The sequence below is a fragment of the Chlamydotis macqueenii genome, chromosome 1, assembly GCF_036417535.1.
Source record: "Chlamydotis macqueenii isolate bChlMac1 chromosome 1, bChlMac1.mat, whole genome shotgun sequence".
NCBI classification, from domain to species: domain Eukaryota; kingdom Metazoa; phylum Chordata; class Aves; order Otidiformes; family Otididae; genus Chlamydotis; species Chlamydotis macqueenii.
The window spans coordinates 170,276,042-170,289,122 of NC_141556.1; the positions used below are offsets into that span (position 1 = coordinate 170,276,042).

Below are 13,081 nucleotides of genomic sequence, written 5' to 3' on the forward strand. Positions count from 1 at the left end.
GCAGAAGCATTATTCATGATAGAAGAAAATCTATTAAAGGATAAATCACATACACTGATGCACGTTTTAAAATAGAGGGAGGTAGATTTAGGTTAGACATTAGGAAAAAAATTTTTACACTGAGGGCAGTGAAACACTGGCACAGGTTGCCCAGAGAGGTGGTGGATGCCCCATCCCTGGAAACATTCAAGGCCGGGTTGGATAAGGCTCTGAGCAAACTGATCTAGTCGGAAGATGTCCCTGCTTCTTGCAGGGGGGTTGGACTAGATGACCTTTGAAGGTCCCTTCCAACCCTAACCATTCTATGATTCTATGATTCTATGTTACAAAGTACTTGTTAATCAGCTACTTTATTTATTTTATGGTCTATATGGTGCTGATGTCTGAGTAGAATATTGTGTAGTACTATCCTGGAAGCCTATACCTGTAGTTCTGTCAGAGAGTGAAAGAAGAATTAGTTAATGATATCTGCTTTTATATAACAGCATAACTAATGTTATTTCATCTTTGGTTGTCTAGTACTGCAGTCATTAATGTTAACTGACATTAAAATAATCACAGAGTAATTATTGTTGTCTTCCATTTGTACTTTTGATACTAGCACAACTTTAGTGTTCTAGTTCTTTTCTTTTAAAATATCTTTAAGTACCGGTTCCAGGGGAGGGGGAAAAAAAAAATCTTTGAATCTTGAGCCAGGACTTTTCCAGTTTTTATTGTGGCTTGTCCCTATGATTAGTTAGTTTTAAAAAGCTTAGTTCTGTAGGTCTTCCTAATATCTATCTGAAGTGCTAATGGAATGAAAAGTGCCTGGTCGCCTCAAGGTAGTATAAGTGCTCCAAGAAAGTAACTCTATGTAGGTGGGTCTGTGGCATTGAGTCATAAGCAAGAAATGTCAATGGATGCAGGCATTTTTCTGAGTGTATGTATATAGAATTATAGAACAGTTTGGGTTAGAAGGGACCTTTAAAGGTCATCTAGTCCAAACCCCCTGCAAGGAGCAGGGACATCCCCAACTAGATCAGGTTGCTCAGAGCCCCGTCCAACCTGGCCTTGAATGTTTCCAGGGATGGGGCATCCACCACCTCTCTGAGCAACCTGTGCCAGTGTCCCACCACCCTCGGTGTAAAAAATTTTTTCCTTCTACCCAGTCTAAATCTACCTCCCCGTATTTTAAAACCATTAGCCCTCATCCTATCACAACAGGCCCTGCTAAAGAGTTTCTCCCCATCTTATAAAAGCCCCCTTTAGGTACTGGAAGGCTGCTATAAATTCTCCCCAGAGCCTTCTCTTCCCCAGGCTGAGCAGCCCCAAGTCTTCAGCCTGTCTCCAGTCCTCTGATCATTTTCGTGGCCCTCCTCTGGACTTGCTCTAACTGGTCCATGTCCTTCTTATGTTGGGGGCTCCAGAGCTGGATGCAGTACTCCTGGTGCTGCCAACACAGATGTTAAAAAGGGCTGGAATTTTTCTCCAGTGGGCCTAAGTTGATAGTAAAGACAGAGAAGACTCTTTAAAGTAAATGTGTCATTTAATGTGACAGCAGTCTTATCGGGGAGGATCTGTTTGCTTTGTGAAAAGGCTAGCAAAGAAGATGAATAAGGAATAGTGGAGTTATGCTCCATGTCAGAGACAAAGAAATAGAAGAACACTCTGACTCAAGAAAACAAACATGCAAGAAAGTGGCTGTTCCATTCCCATGCACTCAGACTACTGGTTTTGAAATGCACCACTTGCAGATGGAGGGTGACTTTGCAGAGGCTTTCCTTTTGTCCTTTGAGAGACAATGGACCACACTGGCTATGAGAATACCTACAGCTTTTTCCCCTCTAATTTTCCAACTAAAGGAAGAGATCCCGATAATCTGTCCAGAACAGATGCTACATGTTATAAACAGTTCATGGATCCTGCATCTGTAGGTATCACATCATGCTAAACTACAAGATCTGAGATTTCAGAGTCTCCAGAAGTGACGCCTTTATATAAATCATGCTTAAACTTTTAAGAAAAAGCAAATAAAAGGAAAGAAGGTAAAAGATACAAGAGCAATAGGACTTGAATTAATCTATAGCAGATGATGATTTGAGGGAAATGCTTCAAAACAAAGACTTCAGAACTGTTGTAGGCACAGCACCTGATGCTTCTCAATGCAGGTAAGCAAAGCCATTTGTAGCACAAGAATTTTGGGGAGAAAAGATTAAAATTAAATGTACCCCTAATTCTGAGTTAGAAGAATGGGAGAGGAAGGGAGAGCAAGGACTGAGGAAGCCATTTGGGTAAGATCCAATCCATGTCTTATCAGGTCAGTCACAAGCCTCCAGAACAAAGGCCCAATTCCCAATGTACTATAAGCATGCTACGAAACTGTGTGAGAAACTACAGTACCTCATAGCAGAACTGGCAAAATCCACACCTTCAGATGCAGAGTCTAGCATCGGAAGCAGTAGAGGTGAAGAATGTCCCACAAACAATGGCCAAGTAGGCTTTGTCCAAATGGTTTGAAAGATGTTAAAATCTAAGTAGAATAATAAATTGTGGGTTGCATGCTTGCTTCTTGGTTTAACTGTTCACTGTATGTTCCTGGAAATTTCAGGAACAGTGCTTGTTCTTGGGGACCGGCTGAACTAGTAAGTTCCTTTTGACTGCCCTACTGATACATATTAGTAAGAAAATAATACGTCAAGTGACTAATGTACTAGTCCTTAGTAATTATAAGTCTACAAGGGACTCATGGGGGAGGGGGGGGGGGCGGGGGAAAGAAAAAAATCCCACAGGGAATAATGTGGCCAGTGCAGCAACAGGTATATGCATAGACCTTGGAGTTCAGTAAATGCAGTGTGTGATGACTCATGTATAGAAAGTCTCTGTGTGTTTGAACTCACAGCTGAGAAAGTTCACTGAGCTATTAATTTAACTGAACCTGGGACTCTGCGTTTTAAAACCACCACAAAGTCTGAAAGGACTTAATTTAATTTACAGTTGCTCAAGGAACTGTTTTAAGTAACTTACAGTTACTAAAAATACGTCCATGGATAAGTGTGTGGATTTTTAAGCAGCTGCACCCTAGACTACTTTTTTTTTTTTTTTTTTTTTTCTATGATCATAGCATCGTTCCTTTGGTTTCCTAGCTAGGCTTCTAAAGCTTTCACTGACAACACAATTCTCCTAAATATATCCCTAGCATCCTGCTCCAAGTCTGGAATTTGAATTTAAAATTGACCTGTTTTATCCATTTGGGAAGTTTCAATGATGTGATTTCAGTCTTGTGTGAAAACACAGTAGAAGTGGAAATATAATCTCATTGGACTTTTCTTTTTGGGATATGCAAGATTATTGCTTGCAGATTAGCATGTTTGAACTGCTAGGTTGGTTGGTTGTTTTTTTTTTTTCTGCCAAGCCAATTTAGTTTCCAATAGCGTTCCATGCCCTGTAAAGGATGCAGGATTTATAGTTCTCATGTATATTGCATTATTTCTGGCAGAAGACTGATCTTGATGACCCAAGTGGATTTTTCCAGTCCTGTGTTTCTATGGCAGGACTTTTCAATGGGATTGTATCCTAGTCTGTATTTTATTTCTTCATTCTATGTGACAATCCAATAAGCATTATTCCATATGTTATCTTGGAGAAGACTTGAGATTTTCAAGTTTCAGTCCAAGGTCCAGGTTCAAAGCTTACTGTCATATGTAGATTTGAATGTCAAACTACACTATATCTTCCTTTTAAGCTAGATAATATTTTGAAAGCAATAATATCTTATAAAACATTGTTAATATGTCATCTTTGTGGGTTTTGAATACTTTTTTTGATCATTGAATTTTTACCACTTCATTCGCACACTACAGTGCTGTTGGTTAAAATGTTTTGAGTTACTTTTTTTTGCTCTTCAGGGTGATTGCAGATTATGCCCTGGTAATATTTCTTCAACTGTGTTTGTCTTCACGTAATACATAGTGGGTTTAGACAAACATATGTAGGAAAAGTCTGAATCTCTACGTAAGAGGAAATCTGGTGGAATACTGTTAAATAATTAATTGCTACAGTTGAAAAAGTTACTCATGAATATCACATTTATTTGAATGTGTAACTATTTTTATTTATTCTAATGCCAGTCACACCACCATGGCAGAACTAAGACATTGGGGTTTTATTTGTTGATCTCCCCACTGTACCTAAAATAAGTCATTAAGCTCCAGAGCTGATATATATGGTTCAGCATTGTGAAATCTTGGAGCTGTAACCTTTTACTTTGTACAATTGGGTTGTTGTTCTTTTTTTTTTTTTTTTTTTTTTTGTATTAAATTAGTTTTAAAGAAAAAACTTAAAAGACAAGACAACAGAGTTTGGTTAAAGTAGAATTAAAGTCTAAACATTAGTGTAATAGAAACTGTAAAGACAAAAGTGGGTGAAGGGGTGAATAGAGGGACCTTTTGGTTAGCAAGCTCTTTAGGATTTGTGACAGCTGGCATAAAAATAAAGCAGGGGTGTTTTTTTTTTTTTTTTTTGTTTGTTTGTTTGATTGTTTTCCTTTAGCATGTCTGCAGTTAAGATTGGGAAAACTTTACTTGCAAAAACCATGACAAAGCACATTGTATATAGAAACTAAATGTGAGTAAACATAAGTTGGTGTTGCTATTCAACCTGGACAACAATTAGATAGAGAGAAACAAGCATCTCCATTATAGAAAGGAAGAAGGTGGTCTTATCTCTAATACCAAAGCTGTATAGTGCCTGTGCTGTGCTTTTCATCATTAAAGAACTCTTTATAATAGAAAATCACAGCAAAATAATTATGTTGTAAAGTTCTGCGGGTTTAGGGGGAGGTGCTTGTTCCCCCCTTCCCCCAGTAATAACAAAGTCTCAAAATAAATGCTGACAACTTAAAATAAAGATAGATGTACACTACAGGGCAAACATGACAAAATAGTCTTTAGTTGTGTTGGAACTACATGATGAAAAATGGTCCCTTTAACTAATCATATTAACAGCTTCACAACACGTCTTGACGGTGACAGAAGCTTAGTGACCAAGATAATTATTTTTTTCTTTTTCCCCTCTGCATTATTATTGGTTTAAGTCCTATTTGTGGGGAAAATGTGATGGTAAGGGCTAGGGGTTTTTTGTTTTTTGGGGTTTTTTTTTTTTTTTTTTTCAGGTGAACAAAGAATTCTAACATCATCTAATTGTAGTAAATTCCAAGTTTTATCACAGAATTACTTAATTTTGTGGTTCATAACTCCCTGGCTGCAATTGGTATGTAAACTACTTTACATATTTTGAAGTTATCTTATATCAAACTCCTTGCCTGTGAAGAAATTACTATATTGGTTTGTATAATATTTTGAAAGCTTAAAAAAAAGCCCAAGGCCTAGAAATATAATTCAGAAGTATAAGAATTAGGTTATGAAATAATGGAACTTTCCCCTTTATGCCCAGTCATGCAGGATCCTGGAGCTTTCGAATTACCTGGTGGAAATTCTTGTTCTGCTGTGTTGCAACTCACGTTTGTACAATGCTGATCCATGTGAGAGGTGATAGTGAACAAGACAGACTGTCCAACTCTGATTCTGGATAACTTCTGAACAATTTGTTCTGTGAAATCTTATTTATAAAGGTGCCAAGTGAATGAACACAACTGTTGAAAACCCCACCTTAAAGTAAAAGGGAGAGGCTGACTGGCAAAGTGCTTCATTCTGTAACAGCAAGTAGATGTTAGCAAACAGGAAAAGTGTTGAGTTTTGTCAGGAGTAAGACACATTCTGGTTGCAAAGCATTTAATAGTAGCTTTTAGTTGACTGAGTTTGTTTTAATGGTATAACAAATCCAAGTTTCAAATAAATACTGTTAGATCAAAAACTTTGCGGCTACGTAAAGCAAAGTGCAAACAAAATTTCCAAAACTATACTGCCTCTTTTTTTCTTTAATATAAAACAACCAAAAATCCAAATTTGAACCTGTTTAGAATGTTATGCTAACTACAGGAGTATGGTCAGTATCAGATATAGCATAAGGCTGGTCCGGATGAAATGTGTACTCCTGAATGTTCTTACATGGCATGGTATTGGTATTGTTACTCAGAAGCAGTCTTAGAGAAAGAATATGAAATACGAGTACCACAGTCATGTTAAAAAAAAAAAAAAGGGGAAAAAGAAAAGGTGACTTCTTCAGAAGACCAAACAAGAAGTAAAAATACAGCTGTGAATGACGACTGAACACCCAGCTCCCAACTGGTGCCATTAACAGCCTCACAAGTTGGAGACTACTTTGTATTTTGAGTGAAGAGATCTTGGAGGTGGACTATAAGAAGGTCCAGAGTTAAGGTCCAGCTGGCAAATCCTGGTTATATTGTCAAACACTATTGCTCATCACAGGCTGAAGCTTACAGAAGGTGGGCTTTGCACTGCGTACACTCAGCAAGATTTGCCCCAAAAGCAAAAAGACTTGAGATGGAGAGAGATGTGGCGTAGCAGTCACAGCTTGCAAAGAATAATGCTCACCACGCTGTGTGTGGCTCTGTGCAACACAAGCCCAGGCAAATTCTAGAGTTTGGAACAATATGCAAGAATTGCAATAAATTGCATCACTTTCGTAAAAGTTTGCCAGCACTTAGCTTGTAAAGCATGCGCATTTAGATGGCTGCAACAGCATTAGTGCAGAAGAATTTTGGGATGTGACAATGTTACACCAGAAGAAAAATTACTATTTGGATGCAAAGTAGCAGCTTACAACAAAACACAAAAATGAGCTGAAAGGTTGGTTTTTGTTAGGGTTTTGTTTTGGTGGTTTTTTGTTTTGTTTTGTTTTGTTTTTGGTTCTTGCCTGTTGGGATGATTTTGGGTAATCCCTAAAAGAGGAGCTAGAAAAACTTATTACTCCAATTCTCAGAAGGAATGCAACTTGGAGGTGGCTAGCACCATAAGATGTGGCTCCTTTTACCACTGCTGGATTATTATTTTATTTTTCTTTTCAATTATAAGAAGGTTTTTATGCAGTTAGTATTTTAAATACTTCTTGGATGGTCTCTGGTGCTTCTAACTGCATTTGGAAAGTGGCTTTTTCTGCAGTGATGGCACTAATCTGGCTGTCTTTCTGCTACCTGGACAGCTACCTTGGAGGAAACTTGTATGAATGTATTGGGTTTGACACCCTCAGCTCTCTGTAAAAAAAAAGTACTTAAAATTTGGAGTGAATGCTTAAGCCTTGGTGGGTGATACACAAGCTTAAGAAAGATGACAGTTGTGTAATTCTCTTATATTTGTTGTTATGCAGAAAGAACTTGCAAAAATGTTTATCTGTGTTCAGAGTCAGCAGAACTCCAGGCTTTATTTAGGCCCTCTTTTGGAGGGGAGAAGACAAAAGAAGAAAATATGACAGCATGTAGCTCCTTTGGATGACAGTTTTCTGCAGACTGCAATCCAAGCCACGCTTGGCATGCAGACTTTTTGTTAATATAGCATGTACTCTGGTCTGTACACATGAAGTTTTACATTGTGTAAAGCTGTAAAAGTGTGGCAAAACCTCAGGGCTACAATTTCAACAGGTAAAAACCATGTAAGAAAGCAATTTGGGTGAAAGGAGGCAATATAACAAGGTATCTTGAAAGAGGGCCTACTGCCAAACTTGATGGTTGGATTGAATGGTCTTGGAGATAATTTCCAAACGTTACAATTCTACGATTCCATTATCCTCTAAAAGCAGGTAAGGTATCCTGGAGCCAGCAAAGATAGGAAATCTTGGCGTAACGGGGCAAGCGGATTTAGTGAATTCTGCAGTAAGTAAGTAAGGAAGAGAGGCTGCTGTTCCTGGAAAAGATCCTGCCTAGTTAGTGTTACAACGCAGAGAAACAGGGGTGGGGCGTTGGTGCATTGAGGCTCAGCTGCCACAGTTGGTCGCTGCCAGGCTTCTTCCACCCGAGGCGTACACTGATGCTCCCGTGTGGGGTCTTACGGCGACGCAAGGAGGCTGCGGGGGGCTGTCGCCGCTCAACCTGGGAGTTTCTAAGCCTCGTCCAACCTCAGCAGGGCACCTACACAGAGTGCGACAGACAGACAGACAGACACCCACCCGCTCTGAGCAGGGCGAAGCATGAGCTCCGCGCGAAGACCTACAGGCCCCGCGAAGCCTGACCCTACGCGGGTGTGAATTCGGAGTTCTTCGCAGGTACCTACGGCCCCTCGCAGGGGTTCCCGCCCCCCCTTCCTCTCCCCGCCCAGGCCACCCAGCTCAGCCGGTGCTGGCACCCGCCCGCTCCCGGATTTCCCGGGGGCCGAGCGCGAGGGAGGGGGGCGGTGCCCGGCGGCGCATGCGCCCGCTGGCCGGGCTGGCGGCGGGAGGGAGGTGGGGCCGGGGCGGCTGTGCGGAGAGAGGGCGGCGGCGCCGCCGCGGAGAAACTCCGGAGGGGAAGCGGCAGCCGCCGGCCTCCGCCCCTCACCCCTCCCCGCTGCCCCTGTAGCGGAAAGGGGGAAGCGAGTGGCCGGGCCTTCCCCCCCCCCGCCCCGCCCCTGTCCCGGAGGCACACCGTCCTGCTCGGCACGCCCCGCCGGCGGGAGGGAGCGGCGGCCGGCGCTGCGCCCGGGGCGGAGGGCGAACGGGCGAGCAGCCAGGGCCCTCAGCCGCCAGTTGAAGGGAGGAGAGGGGTGTTCCCGCACCCCCGGCACCGGCCCGGGTAGATGAGCAGCCTCCGGGGCGGTGGCGGCGGCTTTTGCGGCCTCTCCATGGCTGGGCCCCGGCGGTGAAGGCAGCTGGAGCCGCCTGTGTCCGCGCCGCGCCGGGAGGCAGCGCAGCCACCAGGGGGCGGGCGGGGAGGGGGATGAGCGCCGCAGCCGCCGCCGCCTCTGCGGGAGCCGCTGCCGCCGCCTGCACCGTGGCCGAGGGCGGCTTCTTCTTCTTTTCCAGCGGCTCTGGCTCGGCGGGGCCCATGGGGCCTGAAGAGGGCTCAGCTGGCGGGCTGGGAGCCCTGCCGCCGCCGTCGCTGGGCTGCCGGAGCCGTTACCAGCTGCTGCTCTCCGGGAAGGCCCTGGCCGACAGATACCGGAAGATTTACACGGCGGCGTTGAGCGACCGGGAGCTGGGGAGCCACCCGGGCAGGTAATGTGCGCCGAGCTCCTTCCCGGGCGAGACGGGCAGCCCCGGTAGCCGCCGCCACCCCTCCCATCACCGGCAGGGAGCGGCTCCCCCCGGCCCCATGAGTGCACCTTCCTCCCGGCGGCAGCACGCCACTCCTTTCCCCCGGCCGCCGCCCTCCTCATCCTCCCTCATCGCCCCCTTGTCAGGCGACAGCGGTTGCCCCCGCCGCCTCTGCCATGTGGCCCCCGGGGGACCGGAGGGGGCGGTGATGTAACCCGGCGGCTGCCCAGGTGCCACCCCCTCCCCGCCACCCTGGCCCTGCCGCTAGCTTTGGCCGGCGCGACCGTGCAGATGGCGCTGCCGCCTCCCCTTCCCCGGGGCCCGGGGTGGAGTGGGGTAGTTACCTGTGCCCGCACCCCTCCCCCAGCGCGGAGGCAGGGGGGGCTCCCTTCGGGCCCTTTCGGCGGGGGGGTAGCGAGGTAAAGCCCCGCTCCGCCCGCCTTTCCGCGGTCGCCTGCGGGGCGGCGGGGATGGAGCGTTTCCTCGCGGTGTCCATGTTGAGACCTCGCTCCGGCCCGGGCCTGTCGCGCCGCTGAAACGGGCAGAACCCCGTGGTCTCTACCGAGACGCGCTGCTGCCCGCTGTGCGGGGCACCCGAGCAAGGGACCTCGGTGTTTTGCCCTGTGTCGGAGCAGCCTTTAGCTGCCTGGCCTTGTTTTTCCTCCTCTTTCGGTCATCTCTTCTTCTGCCGCCTTCTTGGCGGTGTCTGGAAGGGAGGCTGTGTTCCAGGCAGCGCTTTTCAGGGGGAGCCGGGGTTTTGGGTGGGGTGTGCCGCCCCCCCTCGGGGCTCCCTTTCCCGCCGGCAGCTGCCCGTCCTGCCAGCCGCCTCTGGGGCTCCGTCCCCGGGCCGCAGCGGGGGTGCCTGTTGCTCCTCTCCGCCTTTTACCCTGGGTGCCTGGCTGCCCTCTCCTCCAGAGGCCGTCAGACAGACGGGGTGGTGGGGGAGGGAGGGAGCGGCGGCGGGCGTCAAGCGTGGTCGCCACGGCCCCCGGCCCGGGCAGCCCCTCCCGCCGGCGGAGGCGGGGGCGGAGTGGCCGGCAGGAGCCCCGGCCTGGGGCGAGGGGTGGGCTCCCCCGTGGTGCCCGGGCGCTCCCCATTGTTTCCCTCCGGTGGTCGCTGAGGTTGCGGATTGGCACGAAACCAGCACCTGCCTTATGTTCTTGGCCTCTGCTGGCCTTGAGCGTGATGTGGGTGGCCTGGTCGTAAGGAGAGAGCTTTGAGTCACCCGTGTTCCGTGTTTGCAAACGGTTGTAAAGCGCTAGGTGGTTGACTTCTTCGGTTTGGGTGTTGTTTTTTGTTGTTTTTTTTTTTTTTTTTTTTCAGTCTGACTGGAACAGCAGGGCTTATCGTGTCCGCCCCCCCCCCCCCCAAGGCTTTATCTAGGAATGACATTAACATAATAAACTAAAAGAATAACATAACTTTCTTAATTTGCTTATGGCAAATGCTGGAAATGTGGACTGTTAACATTGACATTTGACATCTTTGTGATGAATGCGTACTTTTCAGAGTATATGACAGGGAAACAATAGTTTGGTTTTTTTTATGTATAGACCTGTGACAGTTTTCCTACCTAAGTGTAAGGAAACTATTAAATGCGGGTAAATCAGCTGTGTGATTGCTCCATGGCGTTCAGAAATTTGTCTGAATTTTGCCCCAACGTGTCTGTATTCTTTAAGGCTGCAGTTTTGAATTCATGTCCTCCATGTTTTTTGGTTTCGGAATAATTCAGCTGGTATCTCTTGTACTTACTAGTGTAGAAAATACTAGCTTTAGATGGATGTAAATGTTAGTATTTGTTTTAATTGACATTCTTAAAATAATTAGTTTTAACTCCAGGAGATCATAGATTGCATTCTTTCGGGTTGCATTTCTTATTATCAGACTATTGTGACAATACAAGTTAAAAGAAGCAGTGACATTCGCAGTTACTGTATGTCTTTATTCTTGAAGGCCAGATTTAGTCATGTATCTTGGCTACATTGTGCCATCTTAGAGCAAATCAGAGAAGCCAGACTCAGGGTACGAAGGAAACATGTTATATTAAGCTATCGGCAAGTAGATAGCTAGCTAATACTGGTAAATACAGCCAGTGTGTATTGTAGGACTTCTGAGAGGAGAAATACTTAATAATCAGGTAGTTGCCTGCTGTCACTTTATACTCACTGCAAACGTCTCGTGTATCAGGCTGATGGCAGCCAAGGTACTGCTCATAATCTCCATCCTTTCTCCATACCAGTGTCAAAATATTTCAATTTAAGGTCTGAGAACTTTAGTCCCCTGGTAGTCTAGAACAGAAATGGTCAAAAATGCTTTTTTTACATCTGAAGAGATGCTTTCAAGTAATTTGTGACTGCATCTGGTTGCTACAGTAGATAACAGTGCCAGATAAATTAACTGAATGTTCAGATAATATAGTTTATAACAAGAGTCTTAACTTGATTTTTATCTGTGTGGAAAATCTGAAGCCTTTTAATCTGTCAATAAGTGTATGTGACTAGAAAAATATCTTGGAGTAGCTTTAGAAACTAAACAAATTGGCTTATGAACATTAATAAAATTCTTCCTGTGCTCAGAGAAGACTAATTTGAAGAACGATAGTGCAACCTGCTTGCATTATGTCCTGGTAGAATTTCTGTCTGAAGTCTCCAGAATTGTACTCTGCACTTCACATGGTGTGAGCATCGCCTGCCTCAGTGAGTGCTTTTATTCCAAACCTGACTTTACTGTTTATGGAGAACTAGAAAGCAGTATGAAAATGCTTGTATGGACAAGGAAATGAAACATTGTGGAGATTATCTGAAAGTCACAAGTAAGATTAATTTCACATTTGCAAGGTGTTTGTGCTGGCTGTCATCTGAAAGTGATGGATATCATGTGTTGAGTAAGGTGTGGTAATTGGCTTTGAAACAGAACGAGCAGTGCTTTGCTTTTCCCCATGTGATACTGACTGCAGTGTCATGAACGCTTCGGTCTCCAAAGGAGGCGGTTCGGACGCCGTGCTTGGTCCCCCTGCCACGTTGACATAATTGTTTATATAGTCTCTTGCAGAAACAGATTAGAGACTCGCTCTAGGTTAAAATTAACTTGGCAAAATGGTTTGTTGTAATCCCGACTAATTCCCTGATCTGGCTCACCTTGTGGTTGTGCTTGTGACAGCATGAGGTGAAGGGTAACAGAGTAGGCAGGAGCAGAGAAACTGCTGTTTTTGTCACTAGTGCCAGCCTAATAATTTTATGAAAGGAAAAAGGTATCTGATCTTGCGATTTAACATACAGTCATCTTTACTCTGGTAACAGCATTAAGAATCTGTTACAATACTACTAGCAGTGGGAAATTTACTTGTCAAGTCAAAAGTGATTTGTAAGATAAATCTGAGTGTGCTTAATTTGTAGTCTCTGCTTTGTGGCTACTGAGAGGTAGTAAAATGACTAGTAATGGCATAATGGCTAGTGTAGTCATGAAAGTCTGTAAAATACTAGTAGGTAGTATGAGCCTCTTGAGAGGGCAAGTAAAAACTTCACGTGTTGGAGTGTTGTCTCACACGCTGGGTTCCAAGTGGATGAAACTGGAAGCCTGCTCTCTGTTACTGAAATAATGTAAGTTATTAACTGCTTTCAGTCCTGAACTTTTGTATTGGCAAAGTAAGGTATTTCTGATTTTCACATTTTTTCTGTCTTCAAATTCACAGTTTTTCTGTAGTATAACTTAATCCTAGCAGACGTCCCTATCCAGCTGGATTGCTGCTATTATCTCTTGCACATCTTAGGGTTTTCCCTGAACTGTCAGTCCCTCTACTCTTCTTTTACATATGTATGTGCTAGCAGAAGGTAGTACAGTTAGGCTCAATGTGTTGAGACTTTTTGTCAAATAATGATAGATATACAGATTTGTAATGGCTTTACTGTGGCCTGTTTTATAATGAAAATGTTCGTGTAATTTTGACTAACTTGAAATTTTT

At 44.8% G+C, this 13,081-nt stretch overlaps 1 protein-coding gene across 16 annotated transcripts in view; it reads left to right on the forward strand.

Annotated features, from left to right (window-relative positions):
- The first annotated feature begins 8,788 nt into the window (after positions 1-8,788).
- Positions 8,789-13,081, forward strand: part of MYCBP2 (MYC binding protein 2) — a 197,799-nt gene continuing 193,506 nt past the window's right edge. For all 16 annotated transcript variants that reach the window (XM_086771604.1, XM_086771620.1, XM_086771629.1 and 13 more), the window contains exon 1: positions 8,789-9,081. In XM_086771604.1, coding sequence (XP_086627730.1) covers positions 8,804-9,081 — 278 coding nt within the window. In that variant the 5' untranslated portion in view covers positions 8,789-8,803. The remainder of the gene's footprint in view (positions 9,082-13,081) is intronic.